The 23547-nt window shown below is 46.0% G+C and overlaps 1 protein-coding gene across 2 annotated transcripts in view; it reads left to right on the plus strand.

The window, feature by feature from the left end:
* The window catches only part of CENPO (centromere protein O), a 74443-nt gene that overhangs the window by 24792 nt on the left and 26104 nt on the right, over positions 1 to 23547 (plus strand). For both annotated transcript variants that reach the window (XM_033939295.1, XM_033939296.1), the window contains 2 exons: positions 9358 to 9487; positions 18659 to 18918. In XM_033939295.1, the coding sequence (XP_033795186.1) occupies positions 9358 to 9487; positions 18659 to 18918 (390 nt within the window). The remainder of the gene's footprint in view (positions 1 to 9357; positions 9488 to 18658; positions 18919 to 23547) is intronic.

A 23547-nucleotide genomic window follows, 5' to 3' on the forward strand; every position in this document is an offset into this window, starting at 1 on the left:
CAGTGATTGGCTAAACGGTAGACTTCAGAGAATGGTGGTGAACGGTGCCCCTTCAAAAACGTCAGAGGTGATCAGTGATGTGCTGCAGGGCTCGGTCTTGGGCCCGATCCTCTTCAACATATTTGTGGGAGATCTGACTCGGGGGCTTCAGGGTAAAATCACATTATTCGCCGACAAATCCAAACTATGCAATATAGTAAGTGAGAACACTTTGCCAGACAGTATGACGCAGGACCTACTTCTATTGGAACACTGGTCCTTGACTTGGCAGCTAAGCTTCAATGCTAGAAAATGCAAGGTCATGCACCTTGGCAGCAGGAATCCGTGCAGAACTTACACACTAAATGGTGAGACCTTAGCTAGGACCAAGGCGGAACGTGATTTGGGAGTGATCATTAGCGAAGACATGAAGACTGCCAATCAAGTGGAGAAGGCTTCATCAAAGACAAGACAAATGATGGGTTGTATCTGTAGAAGTTTTATCAGCCGGAAGCCCGAAGTTATAATGCCGTTGTACAGATCCATGGTGAGGCCTCATCTGGAATATTGTGTACAATTCTGGAGGCCACATTACAAAAAGGATGTGCTGAGAGTTGAGTCGGTTCAATGAATGGCCACCAGGATGGTCTCGGGACTCAAAGATCTCCCGTATGAGGAAAGGCTGAATAAATTGCAGCTATACTCACTTGAGGAACGTAGAGAGAGAGGAGACATGATAGAGACGTTTAAATATATTGCGGGCCATATTGAGGTGGAGGATGATATTTTCTTTCTTAAAGGTCCCTCGGCCACAAGAGGGCATCCGCTGAAAATCAGGGGTGGGAAATTTCATGGCGACACCAGGAAGTTCTTCTTCACCAAAAGGGTGGTCGATCATTGGAATGAACTTCCACTTCAGATGATTGAGGCTAGCAGCGTGCCAGATTTTAAAAGGAAATGGGATACACATGTGGGATCTCTAGGTGGGTAAAAAGGAAATGGGATACACATGGTATCTCTAGGAGGGGTAAAATCAAGGGGGTGGGTCATTAGAGTGGGCAGACTTGATGGGCTATGACCTTTTGCTGCCGTCATCTTCTATGTTTCAATAAGGGAGGTGCCAATAAGGAGTGTTTTCATGGAGCTGTAGACTGATTAAACTTTCACGCCCACCTCTAGAGCTTTGTGCCTTCCTCTCTTTCCCTGTGACAGGGAAAATACTCCCCTGTTCCTGAATTTTATGCAGTGGCTCTAAATTTGAGAGCTTGCTCCACTATAGTAGAGAGGGGGATTAAGTTTGAAAGAATTTAGGGCCAGATTCTCTAATAAAATCCAACAGGTCACTGTAGCGGCTGTAAATCTAATGATTCAAAAAAGACGAGCCATTCTCAAAGTACTGCGCATGCATATGAGGATTGCAGAGGGTTGATAAATTTCCATGAGATCAGAATAGTCCACAGAAAGAGGCATGGGTGGATAGGAGGGGTGGAGAACTACCAGCAAATACTATGTTATTGTGTCAATCATAGGTGTGCCAGCACTATTGGATGGAGGGGAGGGGTGGGGAGGTGCAATCATCGGCTTTCAACAAGCTCATACAAGATACGCCCTTTAATACACGTGCTTTTGAGATTTTTTTTCCATCACTATATTACTATAATTTAGGGAATAGTGCATTTGTTTAAATTTTTATCATGAGCCACAGTCAGAAATGTGCCTGGCACTCCCGGAGCAGCTGGTAAATTTTGGTCATTATAAGCTGATACTTCGTTTGGAGAATCACCCGTCAATGATAGAGAATCACCTGGAACGCTTGTTTAAATATTAATGAGCCCATTTTACTACCATTTTAATAGTAATGATTATTTGCATGGCAGAGTTGGAAGCTGCTAGAAAGCGCGGAAAAGATCACAGTGGAGCTGTTCTGATAATCAGGTGATAAAATACTGGCACGCTAAACCGGCTGGAACTGGTTTAGCAACAATAATGAAAGGCATGGTAAGTTTTCTGAATCTGGCCCAAAGACTCTGAGAGACAAGGCAAAGTTGTTCTTTGTCCTGCATACTTTTTACCTTAGCAATAGAACCTTCAGCAATGCATATTCCACCGTAATAAGAAAATATAGTCAAACCTTGGTTTACGAGTGCATCGGTTTGCAAGTGTTTTGCAAGATGAGCAAAACATTCTCGCAAATCGTGACTCGCAAACTAAGCATTAACTCAATTTGTGAGTCCCCCCCGCCCACTAACCGGCATCGCCCCCCCTCGCGAACGCCTGCCCCCCAACCGCGCAAACTGGCATCCCCCGCTCAGACTGAAAGCTTACCCTCCAATGTGGCACCGGCACGCAGCACCAACCAACAGGAGGTGCTGGTGCCCGAAGATCATGCCTCTCCTCCGACTGGGCCTTGAGCATCTGCACATGCTCAAGGCCTTCTGGCTCTCGTTCTCTCCGAGAATCTCGGAGAGAGGCGGGAGCCAGAAGGCCTTGATAGGTATCTAATAAAAATTTAATATATTGCCTTTGTGGTTACAATCAAAACAGTTTATATATTATATATAGGTACTTATTTTGTACCTGCGACAATGGAGGCTTAAAAGTGCTTTGCCCAGAGTCGCATGGAACTGCAGTGGGAATGGAATGAGGGGAACAGAGTTCACAGGCAACTGCGCTAATCTTTAGGCTACTTCTCCACTCCATATATGGAACTGGCAACCCAATATTCAAAAGGCTTTATATGTTTAGCAGTGGCCACTTAAGGCTTTGATTCTATAAAGTTTGCCTAATTTAATTGATCAGTATTTATTTATTTAATTAATTTATTTTTATTTCTTATATATCGCTATACCGTGAAGTTCGAAGCGGTTTACAATAAAGATACATTTTGACAGTACATGGGATGCAAACAGTTTACAATAAAGATACGTTTAGTCCGTACATGGGGTGTAAGTGGTTTACAGTAAATATACATTTTGTCAGTACATGGGATACAAGTGGGTTACAGTAAAGATATATTTTGTCAGTGCATGGGATATAAGTGGGTTAAGTGGTTTACTATAAAGGTGCTGATATTGGCACTCAACACCTCAGAATCAGCTTTAATTGGACTTAATTGAAAGTTAGATGCCTAACTCAAGAAACTTGATTCTATAAAAAGTAGGCGCCTATCCCAAAGTGCCTACATTAAAAGTGGGCATAACTGTTTAAGCTCTTTTATAGAGACCAAGATGGCTGCTGACTAGCTTAGCTGAACGCCATGTTCTAGAGCACCGTAGTATACGTTTTTTTCTTCTTTACTTACTTTGAAGCTGAAATGCCCAAGCGGAGAGGAAGGAGTTCTGCTGCGACCTCGCGGAACTCTGGAACTGCCGTTTTGGGCAATATCGGCGGATGTAGGGAAGCTCACAGCAAGTAGGGACTTCCCCGCTGGAGACGCTCTGTGGAAACAGCACGGAGGCAAGCACCTTGGGCCTTGAGACCACCCTTAGTCCCGATGTTAGGGCGCCACCTCCTGTTCCCCGGACTACCAGCTCCCCGCGGGCTGAGGAGCTACTGGAAGCAGGAGCTCATCTTGTATCGGAGGTCAGGAAGATCATAGAGAGGAGCTTGGAACTAGACTCCCTGCATTTGGAGGAGAATCTAAGTGTGGGCGCCGAGGAAGAGACAACAGCAGGAGATGGCAGAATTCAGGAGGACAAACGAGAAACTGTACCAGTTGGTGAGGAAAGTTTTGAACTTTGTATTTCCCAGTTACAGAAACCCCAAGAGGTTACTTTAGACGCAATTTGGGACCTAGTTGCTAATCTTCCTAAATTGATAAACCCTCATTTCCAGCAGATTGAAGAGAAAATAAAAATTCAGACAACTGAAATTGAGAAACTAAAAACTGAAGTGACTGGTTCTAAATTGGTTATGGATGATATTAAAGACAGGATGTTAAAATTTCTAAACAAGTTCAAGAAACTATTATCAAAGATAACATAAATCTTAGAATAAAAGTTGAATTTTTAGAGAATGTTTCAAGAAATAACAACCTGAGACTGGTCAATTTCCCTAGGGTAACAACGGTAAACCCTAGGGAAATGATAAAGAGATATGTAATGGAAATTTTGGACGTTACAGAGGAGGTTATACCTCCATTTGCTCAAGTCTATTAATTGCCTAACAATCCTCAAAATCAACAAGGAAATAAACAAGAGGCAATGAATGTATCAGCAATGTTAGAGATGTCTGAGAAGGAACTGGCAGTACCAGCAACATTGCTTTTAACGGTAGCTTTGGCACCGGATAAAAACTTTCTGCTAAGACTATTCTTTAAAAATAGACAAAAAGATTTTTGGGTTTGAAAGTACAAATATACCCTGATTTATCTAGGGATACCCAAAAGCGTCGTAGAGAATTTCTGTTGTTAAAACCTGGAGTATTAGCCCTTGGAGCGACTTTCTATTTGCGTCACCCATGTAAATGTGTTGTCCATTATTCTTCACAAAAGTTTCTTTTGAACCTTTCCGATTGTCTACATTTCTCTCTTTGTCACGTATGGAAAAAGAAAAGGATAAGACCTAAAGCCCTAATATGAAAATATGAAGTGATTTTTTTTTACCTCTGTTCAGCTAATTTAGCCTAAGTTCTAGTTAAATTTTCTTTGTAACCGTTAAATATATCTTAGATCTAACCAAATGTGGACTTGAGCTGGGGACTAAGCTAAATAATTTCATTTTCTTAAATATATTGTATAGATTGTTCTTTTCTATGTTTTAGATCCTGCTTTCTGTACAAGTTAATACTTGATATGTTTAATCTAAAACTGATAAATAAATAATAATAAAAAAAAGTAGGCATAGTTAGGAACAGATCATGGGCATGTTTTTGAATTAGGTGCCTCTTTGTGAAATAGGAGCTGTTCGACTCTGATATTGGTGCCTAATTTTAGGCAAAGAAAACCCTGGAATAAATTGAGGCTGCCTAAATGTTAGGACACTGAGCACCGCCTAAGAAGGCTTAGGTGAAGCCAAGTGCGATTCTATAATGGGCGCCTGTGACAGGGTGAAGTTCCTGTCACAGGCCAGCAGAGGGTGGTAAATAGTGCTGAGTGGTGGAGTGTATGGCTTATTTGCAAAGAGATCTTGCAAAGGTTGCTGGGGGCTGTCCACTCATTCTAAATGAAGTAAGATGCTGAAAAGGACAGTTCCAGAGCAAAGAGCTGAGAAGAACAAGAGCTCCTTCGGGACCCTTGAGGGGAGGAATGCTAACTTTGGCCTAAACCTTGGTAAGTCTGATAGACTGGCGTGTTCGATAGAGCTTGGTGTCCAGAGGGGGCTCAAGTTGATGACCGGCAGAGGGCCTGGTGGAGCAGCAGAGGGACCAGAAAGAGTCCTCAGGGTGTGCGTGGAGTGGAACTGGAAGGAGTAACTAGAGGGCCCAGTAGCGCTTGGAATGAATGGTGAGGCCTCAAGTTAGACAACTGGTGGTGGGACCAATGAAGTATCTAGGACCCTTGGGGATCCAAGAGGCTGGGGAGCAGAGGGACCAGTGGTGGCCTCACAAGATGCAGCAGTTAGAGTCCAAGGGACTGGTGAATGACCGGCAGAGGAACTGGTGGCGACCGGTGGAGAGACTGATAAGAACATAAGAATTGCTGTTGCTGGGTTAGACCAATGGTCCATCGTGCCTTGCAGTCCGCTCGCGCGGCAGCCCTTAGGTCAAAGACCAGTGCCCCATTTGAGTCTAGCCTTACCTGCGTAAGTTCTGGTTCAGCAAGAACTTAGCTAACCTTTTCTTGAATCCCTGGAGGGTGCTTTCCTCTATAACAGCCTCTGGAAGAGCGTTCCAGATTTCTACCACTCTCTGGGTGAAGAACTTTCTTACGTTTATACAGAATCTATCCCCTTTTAACTTTAATAATAATAACTTTATTTTTCTATACCGCAAACACCCCAAAGGTTCTAGGCAGTTCACAGAATAAAGAGGACTGGACATTCCAATGATGATACAAAGTACACAGAAAAGCAGTACAATATTTCAATCATGATAAATACAATAAGAAACTATACCAAGTAACGAATTTTTTGAACAAGTAGGTCTTAACCAATTTTCTAAAGGTGCATTAAGATGTAGATTGTTGAATCAGGTCGTCTTATCATACTTGAACTTTATCTGCTTGATAAGCCAAGGATCTATCAAAATATTTTTTATAACGGCAATTTTTGGGATTAGGAAAAGTAAATAAACCAGTATGCCGAGTAGGCCTAGTCGAACATTACCATTCAAAATGAGAGAGGAGATATAGCAGAGCTTATCCAAATAACATCTTATAGTAAATACAAGCAAATTTGAAAAGTACGGTTGCTTCCATTTAGAGAGTGCCCTCTCGTTCTTTCCACCTTGGAGAGGGTAAACAATCTCTCTTTCTCTACGAGGTCAATTCCCTTCAATATCTTGAATGTTTCGATCATGTCCCCTCTTAGTCTGCTCTTTTCAAGGGAGAAGAGGCCCAGTTTCTCTAGCCTTTCATTGTACGGCAACTCCTCCAGTCCCTTAACCATTTTTGTCGCTTTTCTCTGGACCCTTTCGAGTAGTATTATGCCCTTTTTCATGTACGACAACCAGTGTTGGACACAGTATTCCAGGTGGGGGTGCACCATGGCCCGGTACAGCGGCATGATAATCTTCTCAAATCTGTTTGTGATCCCCTTCTTTATCATTCCTAGCATTCTGTTCGCCCTTTTCACCACTGCCACGCATTGCGTGGACGGCTTAATTGACTTGTCTACAAGTACTCCCAAGTCCCTTTCCTGGGGGCTCTCTCCGAGTACAGCACCAGACATCCTATATTCGTGCATATGATTTTTGTAACTGACATGCATCACCTTGCATTTATCCATGTTGAACCTCATTTGCCTTTTCACGGCCCATTTCTCGAGTGTGTTTGTTTCATTGTAGGTCTTCGTAATCCTTCTGTGTCCTCACTACTCTGAATAACTTTGTATCGTCCGCAAATTTAATCACCTCACTCATCGTACCAATTTCCAGGCCATTTATAAATATGTTGAAGAGCACGGACCTGAGCACCGAATCCTGTGGCACTCCACTCGTGACACTTCTTCTGTCCGAGTATTGTCCATTTACCCCCACTCTCTGTTTCCTATCCGCCAACCAGTTTTTAATCCACATGAGTATATCTCCCTCAATTCCATGGCTCACAATTTTTCAAAGTAGACATTCATGTGGGACTTTGTCAAACGCCTTCTGAAAATCTAGATATACAGTGTCGACCGGGTCACCCTTGTCTGTCTGCCTGTTTACTCCCTCGAAGAAGTGCAGTAAATTTGTCAAGCAAGATCTTCCTTTGCTGAAGCCTTGCTGGCTGGTCCTTATCAGATTGTGTCCGTCAAGGTGATCAATGATACAGTCCTTTATCAGCGCCTCTACCATCTTTCCCGGTACCGAAGTCAGACCCACTTGTCTGTAGTTTCCCAGATCTCCCCTTGAACCTTTCTTGAAGATTGGTGTAATATTCGCCACTTTCCAGTATTCCAGAATCCTTCCTGATTTGATTGACAGTTGAAGCAGTTCAGCTATAACCCCTTTCAGTTCTTTGATTACCCTTGGGTGGATGCTGTCCGGTCCCGGAGATTTATCATTTTTAAGCCTATCAATCTGCCTGCATACCTCTTCTAGACTGACCGCCGACCCTGTCAGTTTCCCGTCTTCATTTCTTGTGTATAGCCTGTTGGCTTCTGGTATATTAGATATATTCTCTTTGGTAAATACAGACGCAAAAAATGTTTTCAGTTTGTTGGCGATGGCTTTGTCCTCCTTTAGTACTCCCTTTATTCCATGGTCATCTAACGGCCCCACCGCTTCCTTCGCGGGTCATTTCTCCTTAATATATCAAAAGAACGGCTTAAAATTTTTTGCCTCCTTGGCTATTTTCTCCTCATAGTCTCTTTTGGCCCCTCTTACCGCCTTGTGGCACTTGCTTTGATGTTTGTGCTTTTTCCAGTTTTTGTCCATTTTCATTCTTTTCCATTCCTTAAACGAAGTCTTGTCTCTGATCGCTCCTTCACCACTATACTGAGCCACGCCAGTTCCTTGTTCTTTTTCCTCTTGGAACCCTTGTTGATACTGTGTATATATAGATTTTGCGCCTCGGTGATTGTGTCCTTAAAAAGGGATCATGCTTGCTCTAGCGTGTTTACAGTGTTTATCTTCTTCTTCACCATGACTCTCATCCCTTTGTAGTTCCCTTTTCAGAAGTTCAATGCCGTGGCAGTCGTTCGGGATCGATTTTTTGTTCCCGTGTCCAGGTTGAAGCAGATCATATTGTGATCACTGTTTCCCAGCATCCCTTCTAATTCTATGCCTTGTGTCGGAAGCTGCCAGAAGACCCAGAGGGCCCATGAGGATCAGAGAGGACCCGGTGGCAACCAGGAAGGGCAGGAGGGACCTGGTTGGATACATTAACAGAATGTGTTGTAACAGACTGAGTAGTGGTGGTGTTTTATCAGAGCCCAGTAGGGGAAAGAAGTCCAGAAGTACGTGGGGACAGATGGTGTGATGGGTAATGACCACTCGGCTCGATCACAATGCCTAAGTTTTATAGAATCAGGACAAATGTATATAAACCCTCTATCCATGAATTTTCAACAGCACTATCCAGATAATGCTACAGCAGTTTGTCAGAATTTTCAGCAGACTTATCTGGCTAGTATCAGGGCAGAGTATGAGAGTCCTACCTGTGTCTACATATAGCCACTGATATTCAACTGCTTGTATAGCTATATAAGCTAGCAAAAAGGCTATACTGTACTAAATTTATCCATATAGTGGCAGCACTTGCTGCTGTACACAAACATGTCGCTGCTGCTGCTGCTTCTACAGATAGTGGTGAAGAATATATGTAAAACACTTAAATGCTTTGGATGGCATTAAAAAAAAAATGCTAACTTCGATGTTTGAGCAATGACCCATTGGATTCCACACTTTGGAGCTCTAGCCAGAGTCTGCTGTAAGGGAGGTAGCAAACAAATGAAATCCTAAATAGCACTATGATTTCCAATATGCTAAATGAAGATTTGGACAGGAATTAAACAGTTTATAACTTCTCAAAATTATTGCTTAATGTGTGTACTGTTCAAACCCAGAAGTGTATCATGATATCTTAATATCACAGGACAGGCAAATGTGGCCTATTTGATCATAAGATAAAACCCAACTGTTCAAAATTTCATTGTACATTGTTTGTCTTTCTTTTCAGGTCATAATACTGTTTGCTGAATATTGTACATTTGTTTTGTGTATCTGTTTCTTTCTAGTATCTGTAATGGGTTCGTACAGTTAATTCTCAAATGGATTCCTTCTTTCTGTTCATTGTAGCCTGTTAAACAACTGCTGCAGAAAGAGGCAAGTTCCAGGACCAGCCTCTCGCTTGGTAAAACACAGGAAGCCATTTTGGAGATGAAGCTGAAAAATGTTAAGGCCATGCTACAGGCCTATTATCTTACAGGTACAAACATGAAAATGCAGATCCCAGGGCAAGTGACATAAGTTCTTAGAGAATGACACAGGGATAAAGTTTGTCCCCATGAGTGCTGATCCCATCTTCACAAGCCTCAAATAGGTATGATTTTATATTGAAATCATTTTATTAAAGTATGAAAAGAAATAATAATCTTTACAATGTCATTTTATAAATCACAAATACAGGAAAAAGGATCAACAAAACCTGTTTCCCCTCCCCTCACAAATATCCCCTCCACTATCGAGAAAACTGAACAAGCCAAATTACTATAGAATGCTATGAGTACATAGAAAAATCATGCTAACAGAATATCTCGGTCACACACACAACACAATTGCCAAATCCATAATGGCTGACCAAAAATGATTAAACATATAGTGCTCCTTTTATCAAGCCGCGCTAGCAGGATTAGCGCGCGTGACTTTAAATCACGCGCTAACCCCTGCGCTAGCCAAAAAACTGCTGCCTGCTCAAGCCAGGCGTTAGCGGCTAGCGCGGCCAGCGGTTTAACGTGCTCTATTACGCACGTTAAACCACTAGCGTGGCTTGATAAAAGGAGCCCATAGTAAATTAAACCAAAATCCCAAGAAGCCATACCGTGCATGTAGTAAACACCAAAGAAGAGCCCTTTTCTCTGTTGACTACATTCTTTCCTTTAATCCCACATCCTTGCTTCTAGTCTGGTAAGAAGAGTGGTACTACAGCTACATATCTGACCAAAGTTAGCTTATCCATACCATGCTTGTTTGTACCATAAAATGACCTTGAATGATTTCATGCAGTTGAGGTTGGTGCTTACCATTATAGTTTTTTCAAGTTTATCAAGTTTTATTAGGATTTTATATACCGCCTATCAAGATTATCTAAGCGGTTTTACAATCAGGTACTCAAGCATTTTCCCTATCTGTCCCGGTGGGCTCACAATCTATCTAATGTACCTGGGGCTATGGAGGATTAAGTGACTTGCCCAGGATCACAAGGAGCAGCGTGGGGTTTGAACCCACAACCCCAGGGTGCTGAGGCTGTAGCTACAACCACTACGCCACACACTCCTCCTGTCTCAAATAGCAATTGGAACTACGAGGGGGAAAGGTTCTGCCTGAAAAGGAAGAGACCTACCTTCTTAGTTGAGAGATCTGCATGTAAGGTAGAGAAACAGCAGCTTCTGGTACCATGCTGAGTAATTCTCTGATCTTATTTTTAGAGATTTTTTTTTCCTCCTACATGACATTGCTGCCTGGATGTCCTGCCGTCATCTAAAACTAAACATGTCCAAGACTTAGCTTCTCTTCTTTCCTCCTAAACCCTCCGCACCTCTCCCTCCATTCTCTGTCTCTGTAAATAATACTGTCATCGTTCCAGTCTCCTCTGCTCGCATCCTTGGAGTCATCTTTGATTCCGACCTCTCATTTTCTACACACATCTAACAAACTGCTAAGGCCTGTAGCTTCTACCTCTACAACAACACCAAAATTCACCCCTTCCTCTCTGAGCACACTACCCGGACCCTTGTCCACACTCGTAACCTCAAGCTTAGATTACTGCAATCTATTTCTAACTGGTCTCCCCTTGTGCTGCCTCTCCCCCTAACAATCTGTGCAAAACTCTGCTGCATGACTCATATTCTACCAACCTCGCTACACTCATGTTACCCCTCTTCTTAAATCACTTCATGGGCTCCCTAGCCACCTTTGTATATATTTCGAACTCCCATTCTGTAGCGCCTGGTAGACCGGTATAGTCCTTACGAATGGGTTGTATATCTCACTGTTACCAGCAGGTGGAGACTGAGAACAAACTTGTATATTAGGATATACAATCCCCCTAGCAATCCAGTCTATCTCAGTCTCCACCAGCAGGTGGTAAGACTAATTTGGCTCTCCTCTTAGTACTGTTGGAATTTGTTTTGGACTCCTGCGTTCCCCTTTTGTGCCGGATGGAGCTTGGACTGGTCCTGTGTGGAGATCCGTCCGGTGGATCTCGTGCTGGGTTCCTCCCCCCACCTTCCTCCACCTCCCCAAATTTTTATAGAGGTGCCTCAGCTGGCAGCCTGGCCCCCATGGTTGGTCAGCCTTCCAGCTTTGAGAGCCGTGGAATCTGTTCTGAGTAAAAAAAATCCTGAGGCTGTGCCAGTCTAAACGACTCATTTCCCTTTAAAACTGCCTTTTTTACTGTATTTTCTCATCTAACCGGCACTTTTTTGCAGCTAGGGCGATTCTTAGCACAATGAGCACTTTTAAAGGGAAAAAATGCTCATTGTACTACAGATGCGAGGTACTCGCGGCTGGCCTATGCAAGCGTTGTGCGGGCTGTAGCGTTGGGGGAGCCTCGTCGGCAGCAGATGCCGGCAGCCAGGGCACCCAGCCGCATGTACCTCGCTGGTCAGCTTCGGATCGTGGGGAAGCCCGGGCTTCCCCCGATGCCCATGCAGGGGGTTCCCCAGCCGCTGGTCAGGGTGCAAAGGATTCCCTTACCGCCAGAGCGGCTGGGGATTCCCTTTTCGCGTTGGTCGGTTCTTCAGCCTTAGGGTCAGGAAAGTTGCCAAGCTTTTCAGACATGGCAGGCCACTGGAGCTCTGATTTTGGCGGTTTTCAGTCCAATTTCGGCAGGAACCTCCTCCTTCATTTCTGTGTCCTCAGATGACCTCCCCCCTGTTCTGGAATTGCAGGGGCAAGATATTTCTGGGTCCCCTGCTGTGGCAAGGAGTCCCTTGGGGCCACCAGGGGTTTTTCCCGCTGAGTTTATGTTGGCACTCTATAAAGTTTATGTGCCGGAAGTTGGAGGTTCCGTGTCCACTCTGGGGGTCTCGGGAGGTGGGAGTTGCCCTTGACTTCTTCCCTGGTTCAGCCCCATACTGCAGCGGTTTTGCCCCCCTCTACTCCTCTCTCGTCCAAGCGGCCGAGGGTCTCTTGGGAAGAGGATTTTTGCCCAGAGGAGCAGGATGTTATTGATGAGGACCTGGACCTTTGGGGAGATTTCCAGGATCTTCTTGGGGGGCCATATACCGCTTGCGGGGGGTTTGAGTACCCCTGTGCTGGCGAAGATGCATCTGTAGTGCACATTTTTCAGTGGGACTAGCTTCATGAGCTAATTATTCAGGTCTCCTCGGTCTTTACACTTTGAGGACACCGTGTCGGAGCCCCTTGCTTAAGGGGATTCGCTCTGCTTCCCGCTCTTTTCCTATGCATCAGGAAATTCAGGATATTATGCTCGCACAGTGGCAGGTGCTGGAAGCGCCTTTTCGTTTTGTGTGCTCCATGGCCCACCTGTACCCCATTCCTGAAGGGGATAGGGACAATCTGAAGTCACCGATGGTGGACGCGGAGGTCTCGGCCTTCTCTAAATGGCATACCGTGCCTGTTGAAGGTGGTGCAGCCTTGATTGAACCTGAGGAGCGTAAGTTGGAGTCCATCCTTAAACAGAATTTTTATGTGACAGCTCTGGCGGTCCAGGCGGTGTTGTGTGGTGGGCTGGTGACTCGGACGTGTTTTCGCTGGGCCGAGCATGTGCTTGACAGTAAATCTGAGGATTGAGAATTGGTAAAGCAGGAAGTGGCAAAACTGAATTGGGTGCTTCTTATCTTTCAGATGCCATGTATGACCTCTTGCGAACTTCTGCCAAGTCGTTGACTTTTGGAGTGGCAGAACGCCATACCTTGTGGCTTCGCGCTTGGTCGGCGGATACAACGTCCAAAGCTAAGTTGACAAAGTTTCCCTTTAAGGGGTCTTTCTTGTTTGGTGAGGACTTGGGACGTAGGTTCAGACTTTAATTGATTCTAAAGTGCCTCGTGTGCTTGAGGATAGGCCTAGGCCGCTGGCTCGGGGTGGTGCTGCTCGTGGGCGTGTTTTCAGCCACTTCTGCCCTGGTCAGGGGGCTGCTTATTTTCAGTCTCCTGGGGTCTCTAGAGGCAGGTTCTTCCAGTGCATGCAGTCCTTTCATGGGGCTCGCAGGGGTGCGGGTAGCACCCCCACTGGGTCCCCTGCTGCCCGTCCTGCCCTGTGACTCCTTGCCGGCATCTGTCTTGGTTCCGGTGGGCACCCGGCTGTGAGATTTTTATCCAAGGTGGGCAGAGATCACATCCGATCAGTGGGTTCTAAAGGTGATTTGGGACGGCTATGCTCTGGAGTTCACCCGTTCCTTGCCAGATCATTTTCTTACTTCTCCCTCGCAGGTGGAGTGTAAGCAGCAGGCCTTTCGTCAGACCCTTCAAAGATTGTTGGATCTCCACACGATGGTTCCGGTTCCCCTTCAGGAGTTGGGCACAGGTTGGTACTCGATTTACTTTGTGGTGCCAAAGAAAGAAGGGACTTTTCGTCCCATCCTAGATTTGAAAGGGGTCAACAGGGCTCTTCACGTTCCATCTTTCTGCATGGAAACTCTGCGGTCTGTAATTCTGGCAGTTCATCAGGGAGATTTTCAGACCTCTCTAGATCTGACGGAGGCCTACTTGTGCATTCCTATTCCGGCCTCCCATCATCGCTTCCTGCGCTTTGCGATCTTGGGGCAACACTATCAGTTCTGTGTGCTTCCCTTTGATCTGGCCATGGCTCTGCAGACGTTTACCAAGGTGATGGTGGTCATTGTGGTGGTGTTGTGAAAAAAGGGCATTCTGGTTCATCCCTATCTGGATGACTGGTTGATTCGGGCAAAGTCGTTCCAGGAGAGCACCCGGGTCACGGCTCTGGTGGTGGAGTTTCTGCAGTTGCTGGGATGGGTCGTCAACCTTTCCAAGAGCCGGTTGTCTCCATCTCAGTACCTGGAGTATCTAGGAGTTCTGTTCGACACCTCCTTGGGGAAGGTCTTCCTTCCAGAGGCCTAAGTAAACAAATTGCAGTCTCAGATTCGCCTGCCTATGGCATCCTGGTGTCCTCGGGCACAGGATTTCCTCCAAGTCTTGGGGTCTATGGCGGCTTCCCTTGACGTGGTGGGGTGGGCTCGGGCGCACATGCGTCCTCTTCAGTATGCTCTTCTTCGGAGGTGGTCGCCTCAGAGGCACTGTCTGGATTATCCTGTTCTGCTTCAGGGCTTGGTTTGTTGCAGTCTTCGTTGGTGGCTCCAGACCTCCCATCTTGTACAAGGGGTGAGTCTGGACCAGCCACAGTGGACGGTACTGCTCACGGATGCCAGTCTTCTCGGTTGGGGAGCTCAGTGTCTAGGTCACTCAGCTCAGGGCACCTGGTCCACAGAGGAGGCTTCCTGGTCGATAAATGTCTTAAAGACCAGAGCCATCCATCTGGCGTTGTTAGCCTTCCAGTCCTTTCTGTTGGGCAAGTCAGTCAGGATTCTTTCGGACAATGCCACGGCGGTGGCCTATGTCAATCATCAGGGGGGCACCAAGAGCACTTTGGTGGCACAGGAGGTGGCTCATGCTCTGGGCAGAGTCTCATCTTCAGGACATCTTGGCCTACCACATAGCTGGAGTGGAGACTGTTGAAGCGAATTTCCTCACTCATCACGTGCTAGATCCAGGAGAGTGGTGTCTAAGTCACGTGGCCTTTCAGTTGATAGTGCAGTCTTGGGATCAGCCCCTCATGGACCTGATGGCCACGAGTGTCAACGCCAAAACACCCCGCTTTTTCAGTCATTACAGAGACGGTCATACCGAGGGCCTGAATACTGTGGTTCAACTATGGCCAACGAAGTGGCTGTTGCATGTGTCCCCTCCGTGGCCATTAGTGGGCAGAGTTCTTCTCCGCATAGTTCGACATCCAGGCCTTGTGGTTCTGGTGGCTCCAAATTGGTCCAGGCGACCATGGTACGCAGATCTGGTGGTGGATCCCCTTCCTCTCGGCCGACCTTCTGACTCAGGGTCCCATTCCAATGTTTGATCCGGGTCCCTTCTGTCTTACGGCTTGGCTCTTGAAAGGAATCACCTAGGTAAGAAGGGGGTATTCAAATAAAGTGATCTCAACTCTCTTGGGATCCCAGAAGCTTTCTACCTTTCGGGCTTATGTGAGGGTTTGGCGTGGAGTGATCTATTTTCAGGCTTCCCTGCCTACCATCTTGGAGTTCTTGTAGGTGGCCTGGGGAGGGGACTGGCTTGATCTTCTCTCCGGGTTCAGCTTGCGGCCTTGTCAGCCTTTCGTGAGTTGTTGAAAGGTCAGCATTTGACTGCCATTCCTGATGTGATTTGCTTCTTGCGGGCAGCCAAATTGCTCAAGCTTCCCATGCGACCCTCTGTTCCATCTTGGGATCTGAATCTGGTTCTGTCGTTTCTGGTGTGCCCACCTTTTGGACTGTTGGGTGACTGCTCTTTGAAGGACCTTATTCTTAAAGCGGTATTCTTGGTGGCCATTACTTTTGCTAGACGTGTTTCTGAGCTGCAGGCTTTCTCTTGTAGGGCTCCCTTCCTGAAGTTTTCTAGGGAGCGGGTTGTCTTGTGGCTGTTCCTTCTTTTCTGTCAAAGGTAGTTTCTCCTTTTCATGTCAATCAGGCAGTGGTCCTCCCGGTGTTGGGTAGCCGGGAGGGCTCTTCAGAGCAGAGACAGTTGCGCAAGTTGGATGTCAGTCGGGTCCTTCGCTCTTATGTGCAGAGGACCCAAGAGATTAGGAAGAGAGATCTTCTTTGTCCTTCTAGCGGAGCCTCGTAAGGGGAATGGCGCTTCCAAGGCTAATATTGCTCACTGGATCAAGGAGACTATTGCTTCTGTTTATCTTCTGAAGAAAAAGCCTGTTCCAGAATTTCCCAAGGCTTATTCCACTTGGGGTCAGGCAGCTTCTTGGGCTGAGTCTTCTCTTGTGCCTCCAGTGGATATTTGCAAGTCTGCAGTTTGGTCTTCTCTGCATTCCTTTATTAGACATTATCGTGTGGATGTTCAGGCGTGTCAGGGTGGTATTCGGTGAGCGTGTTCTGATGTCGGCCCTTCAGGGGTCCCACCCTTGATGGGTACTGCTTTGGTACGTCCCATTTGTAAGGACTATACCAGTCTACCAAGCGCTACAGAAGGAGAAATTAGGTTCTTACCTGCTAATTTTCTTTCTGTTAGCCTGTAGACTGGTATAGTTCCCCACCCTATCTATCTATGTGCGGTGATTGTGGATTTTTTGTTTTGTTTGTGTGCAGATTTTGTTTTTTCTGCAGGTTCTAGTATTTTTCTAAGGCCAGGGAGAATTAAGAACAGGGGCTGTGGCTCAGCTGGCTTAGCTGGTGAGCTGTGGGGATATTTTCTATACAAGGGTTTAGTTTTACACATGTTCCAACAGTTGTTTACTAGTGTTTGTTGTTTTTACACTCCTGTTCGGAGTATGTTTTACTGTTTTTCAGTTGAAGTCTTTCCTAGATTCTGCTTGGCTATTCGGCAGACTGGATTGCTAGGGGGGGAGTCTAGCCTAATATACAAGTTTGTTTAAGTCTCCACCTGCTGGTAGCAGTAAGGTATATAACCCATTCGTAAGGACTATACTGGGCTACAGGCTAACAGAAAGAAAATTAGCAGGTAAGAATCTAATTTCTCCTTGCTAATCTACAGTATACTCATTCTGCTGCCCTTCAATATCTCTTCTCTCTCTTTATACACCTCCCAGAGAACTCCTTTCCTCAGATCAGTTGCTCTTACTTGTACCCTTCTCCTCCATTGCCAATTTCATTCTGCGTTTCTTTTATCTAGCTGCCCCATATACCTGGTTTCCAAATAAACATACATGAGTTTGTCCGACACACCCCTTGTTTAAAAGCAGGCTGAAACCCCACCTTTTTGATATAGCCTTCAATCCATAGCCCTACTCCCCACTGCCTACCACCCAAGCCAGTAGATTAACCATTCCCCCTAACTGTATTCATGGCATCCTGTTTATCTGTCTTGTCTGTTTAGATAGTCCCTGCTCAAAGGAGCTTACAATCTCCTTCATGACACTGTACAGTACTGCGTACATCTGGTACCACTATAGAAATAATTAATAGTAGTACATGCATGATTGAATGAGTACCAGTCTCATTCAATCATATTCACAGGTCTATAGGGGAATTGCTGAGATGTAGCACAAATGCTTCTAAACATAGAGGCAAATCTTCAGGGATGAAGGAGCAATCAGAGGATAAGCTTTTCTGAAACAAAATAATTTTATTGTAAGGAGTTACCATATATACTCGAAGGATGAGATTTTTGAGCCAAAAAAATTACCCCAAAATGGGGGTCTCGTCCTATATTCAGATTATCACCCAACCTCCTCCCGGACTTTATGCAGGCCGGGACAGGAGGGATCCCCTCTTGTCTCCTGTCCCGGCCACCTAACAATTTTTTAACTCCCCCCCCCCACCTGTCTGCCCACCCGCATGTACCTTTTTTGCATGTTTTAATCCCTGGTGGTCCAGCGGTGTATTGGGCAGGAGCGATCTTTCCACGTTCCTGCCCCATGCTGAGCCGCTGCCTCCGATCTTGCGGCGCACCCCACAGGACTGAGCTATTCCTGCTCCCTTCTCGGCCCCGCCATTCAGAAAGCAGCATGGGGACAAGCAGGGAGCACGAATAGCTCGGTCCTGTGGGGTGCACAGCAAGATCAGAGGCAGCGGCTCGGCACGGGGCAGGAATGCGGAAAGATCGCTCCTGCTCCATACCCCGCTGGACCACCAGGGATTAAAACCTGCAAAAAAGGTACGCGCGGATGGGCAGACAGGCGGGGGGAGTTAAAAAAATTGTTAGGTGGCCGGAACGGGAGACGAGAGGGATCCCTCCTGTCCCGGCCTATCACGACACCAGAGGGAGTACAGGGTAGGGAGGTGGAACAGGGAGTGAGGGGGGCTGGGTACACAGCCTGGCAGGGAGTGAGGGCGGCTGGGTACACAGCCTGGCAGGGAGTGAGGGGGGCTGGCTGCATAGCCTGGTAGGGCAGGGAAGGAAGGGAGTTAGGTGCAGAGCCTGTTGTGGAAGGGGGCTGGGTGCAGAACCTGACAGGGAGGGGGGGTTCTGATTGTAGACCCTGGCAGGGAAGGGCATGAGGGAGGGGACACTGAGTGCAGTTCCTGGCAGGACAATGCACTTGAATATTAAGCCCCCGTCTTATATTCGAGTCAACCATTTTTTTATTTTTTTTATTTTATTTTATTTTCCTCTTTTTGGGGGGATAAATGGGTGTCTCGACTTATATTCGGATCAACTTATATTCAAGCATATTCAAGCAGAAAAATTTTGATGTTGAAGGCAACCTTTTTCTATTTAAGGGATCAGTGCAAAAAGAATCAACCAGGGGATGTGTGTCTGCATCAGCACTGCCTATGAAGGGAACTATTTGGATTCCTATTACCTGGACTTGTTTGTGCAGAAACCTATCCAGATCAGACAACACTCAGTTCCTCCTTTCATTCCTCTGGAGCAAATCGCCAAGCAGTATTTGCAGTTGGACATAAAATGCTTCTTGTCTGTCCTCTCCAATCACTTGAATGCTTATGCTGGGAGAAAATATCAGGCTGATTGGTTTCAGGTAAACTTTTTTTTTTCTTGACCACAAGTTGCATAAATATATTGTGCTAATTGTTAAACAGAAAAATGCCTCCTGCCCAGGATTTTGTTCTTGCCCCATGCTCTTCTTCCCCCCCTTCACCACAGACTTCTACCTCCAGTTTTTATTTTTAATACATCCTCTGTTTTCTGTGATGAGGCAAAATGGTGCCGTTGTGCAGGGCCATGGTGGGACCTCATCTGGAGTGCTGTGTGCAATTCTGGAGGCCGCGTTGCAGTGGAGATGTGCGCGGAGTTGGGTCGGTTCAGCGGACGGCCACCGGGATGGTCTCGGGGCTCAGGGGTCTCTCATACGAAGAGAGACTGAACAAATTGCAGCTCTACACTCTCGAGGAACTTAGGGAGAGGGGAGACATGATCGAAACATTACCTGAAACACGTACCTCACGGGACGTGTCGAAGTGGAAGATGATATTTTCTTTCTCAAGGGACCCTCGGCCACAAGAGGGCACCCGCTCAAACTCAGGGGCTGAAAATTTCATGGCGACACCAGAAAGTATTTCTTCACAGAGAGAGTGGTTGATCATTGGAACAAGCTTCCAGTGCAGGTGATCGAGGCAGACAGCGTGCCAGACTTTAAGAATAAATGGGATACCCATGTGGGATCCCTACGAGGGTCAAGATAAGGAAATTGGGTCATTAGGGCATAGACAGGGGGTGGGTAAGCAGAGTGGGCAGACTTGATGGGCTGTAGCCCTTTTCTGCCGTCATCTTCTATGTTTCTATGTTTCTAATTGTCAGCTCATTAAACTGGCATTTCAATGGCCCAGAGGAGATCTGAGATTTTTCCCAGAACAAATTTCTACTCTGTTAGCTGACCAAACTTTGAAATCTGTATGCACACAAAACAGAATGGCATGTACTCTTGTTGTCAATGTGCTGATCTATTCCTTTCAACACAGTTATGAAATGTGACTTGAAGCAAAACACCCACATTGCTGCTTTTCCTTAATATGATCTTGGACATCTAATCTCCTTATACAGAAATAATAACCTCTGTAGTTGCCACTTCAGTATCAGGCATCAAAACTGGTGTGTGTTATAGACAGAAACTGGAAAAATCGATATGAAATGCTTTGCTCTGTAGTACTGAGTTTTTCCTTCTCCAAAATAACTTTTGGACTTCAATTTTATTTGGAATACTAGTCTTATAGCCCGTTACATTAACGGGTGCTAGAATATGTGTGTGTGTGTGTCTTTCTCTCTCTCGCTCCTTAGCCGCTTTCTGTATTTCTGTCTTTCTTTTTCTTCGGCTATCCACCCATTCTCCCTTCCTTTTACCTTCCCTGTGTCCACCACCACCCCTTCACTGCTCCCCTTATCCAGCAGCAGCCCTTCTCCCTTTTTTTAATCTCCCTCTTGTCCAGCAGCTCCTCTTTCCTGTCCCCCTGTTCAGCAGTAAGCCTCCCTTCCTTTTTCTCTCCCCTCCGTCTCTTCCCCTGTCATCAGCACCTCTTTCCTGCTCCCACGTCCAGCAGTAGGCCTCCCTTCCATAAAAAAGCCTCCCCTGACAAAGCGCTCCCTTCCTTCCCCCCTCCCTGAACCCCAAAATATGGCAGAAGGAATACCGACTCCCTCCTACCATCAGCGCTCCCCCCATAGCGCTCTAAAATATGGCAGGAGGTATGCCGACTTCCTCCTGCCATCAGGCCAACTCCTTTCCTCCCCCACAAAAAAAAACCAACACAGGAGGGATGCCCACTCCCTCCTGCCACTGGACGCGGACCCCCACTTCCCCTCCCCTCCCCCTCCCCTTACCTCTAAAAGTTGGGAGCAGGAGGGGTGCTCAGTCCCTCTTGCTCCTCTGACGAACTGCGGGCCTTAGGCCCCGCCCCAGTTCATCATGTGCTTTCTGCCCTCCGCCAACAGCCGCCGCACCCTGCAGCCACCAACAGCTGTCGCGGCCTGCAGCCGCCACAGCCTGCAGCCGCCACGGCCTGCAGCCGCCGACAGCCACCGCGGCTTGCAGACGCCGATAGCCGCCACGGCCGACAGCCTCCGCGCCACCTGAAACCAATAAAACCCTAAGCTGTGCATGCGCACTCCTACCTGCGAGGACCTACAGTGCACGAAAAACGGGAGCACGCAGTTAAGAGTGCGCATGCGCAGCTTAGGCTTTTATTATATTAGATACTGACAATTGCTGCCACATAAGCAATAAAATATTGCCCCATAGATTAGTTTAGACTGAAATCAGACTGCATTCTGAGCTGTTGGTCACAGTTGCAGTGCAGGGGATGGTTTGGCTATATCATATGAAGGTTCTTTAAAAAGTTTCCGAACTTTCATATTTTCACAGGAAATGGTTGGGGCGAGAGAAACTAGCAGACTTCTTTCTCAACAAAATCAAAAATGTTCAGTCTGAGGTAACCAAAGCTCTCACCATTGAGACACACACTCTTGACACATCACAACTCCTCACTGAAACCACCAAAGCTGATCAAATCTGGGCTTCATTCTCCAACCTGTCCATCCCTGACACAAAAAAACTACTATCCAAATTGTCCGTGCGCTGCAGCCCTCTAGACAACTGTCCCTCTTATCTCCTCACTACCATTCCTGAACAGATCACCATCTGGATCACCAACCTCCTAAATAACTCCCTAAACCAAGGCCACTTGCCAGAAACAATGGGTAAAATAGCACTTACCCCTATACCCAAATCACCAAAGGCAGATCTCTCCTCAGTCTCAAACTATAGACCCATCGCAGGCATACCCATCCTGACAAAAATCATCGAGATCCACGTGTGCAAACTGCTTACAACCTACATTGAACAACACTCATGCCTCCACCCATCCCAATTTGGATACCGTCAACAACACAGCACAGAGCTTCTTCTCCACACCTTGATCACAAAAACCAAACAACTACTCAATACAGGATGTCTAGCAATACTTCTCCAATTTGACATATCAGCAGCCTTTGATTCAGTAGACCACCACCTGCTTCTAACAAAACTATCAGAAATTGGCATAACAGACACAGTGCTAAGATGGTTCTCAGAACGGAGAGATCTCCAATCCCTGGAGGGCCTTCTGTAGCGTGCCACAGGTCTCCCCACTCTCCCCCATCCTATTCAACCTCTTCATGAGCTATCTTGGAAACATCAAATTTGAAGACGAAAGCATATTGTCCTATGCAGATGACATCTTTCTCCTTATTCCTATAACCAACAACCACTCGGACATCACCAACAAAGTCTCACATAATATTGAAAGAATCCATATCTGGGCAACTACCAACAAACTAAAATTAAACACAACTAAAACCAAAGTTCTATACTTCCACACACCCCAACAGATGGCACCAACAAGCATCACTCTGATCGGGCAAAACCCTCTCTGTAGAAGAATCCTCCAAAATCCTAGGTTGCATACTGGACTCCACACTTACCATGGAACCACAAATCTCCAGTCTCCGAAATAAATCCGTCTACACCTTGAGATAACTAAGATTAATCAGACCATACTTTCACCCACACCACTTTGCCTTAATTGTACAACTGATGATACTACTACAACTGGATTACTGCAACTCCATCTACATGGGAATCAACACCACTCTAATCCACAAAATGCAACTCATCCGAAATACCGCTATTAGACTAATCTTCAACCTGAGAAAATATGACTCGATTACAGCCTTCACCAGGCAACTGCACTGGCTACCCATCCCATCACAAATAACCTTCAAAACTTCATGCATCATTCACCATATACTTTACGGAAACCCCGTGGCTCCTCTCATTCAGCTCTTCTCCAAAGCATGGTCTACTTCCCGCAGAACTCTCAACAGAATACTTCTAAATCTCCCTTCCACAAAAAATCTTCAATACAAATGTGTTTTGCACTCCATGCTCACCTTCCTAATTATAAAAACTTGGAATGACCTTACTTAAATGACCAGAACAGAACCTAACCACACCATATTCCAGAAGAAACTGAAAACTCATCTATTTGACACTTAATCACCTGTATCCTCTCCTTCCCACCTCTTCTCTTCTCCCTCCCCTCCCCCTTCTCCTTCCTCGCCCATCTCTATAAGTCGCCTTGAGTCTACCTAGGTATGAGCGACGCAGAAATAGAAGATTAGATTAGATTAAATATATCGCAAAACAGGGTGATTATATGGAAAAGTGATGAAATTTGCTTTTGAAATATTTAATGAATAATGTTTTTTTAAAAAAAATAAGTGTGGGGGCGTGGCTTGGAGCACGCAAAATGGTCGCATAGCAACAGAGCTCCCTGAACTCAGACAACTAAAGGAAAGGAAACAGCTGCTAAGAATCGCTCACCAGCGTTATAAAAACAAAAAATAACTTCTGAAATGGCTACCACAAGGCAAGGCAAATCGGAGAAGCCGTGCACTTCCGGTGTATCGGCAAAAAGATCTAAAGTGACTCCGGTGTCACCGTCGAGTGTCCCGATCCCGTTGGAAACAGAGGAATTCTCAGATAAAGCAGATATAATGGCAGAGCTATTTAAAATTAAATTAATGCTGACAGACAATGCTGCCAAAATTTCGGAGGTAAAGGAGGAGGTGCTGGGTCTGAGACAGGAGATCCAGACTGACAGGCAGAGGATGTCTG

This window comes from Geotrypetes seraphini, chromosome 3 (genome assembly GCF_902459505.1).
Source record: "Geotrypetes seraphini chromosome 3, aGeoSer1.1, whole genome shotgun sequence".
Lineage (NCBI taxonomy): Eukaryota > Metazoa > Chordata > Amphibia > Gymnophiona > Dermophiidae > Geotrypetes > Geotrypetes seraphini.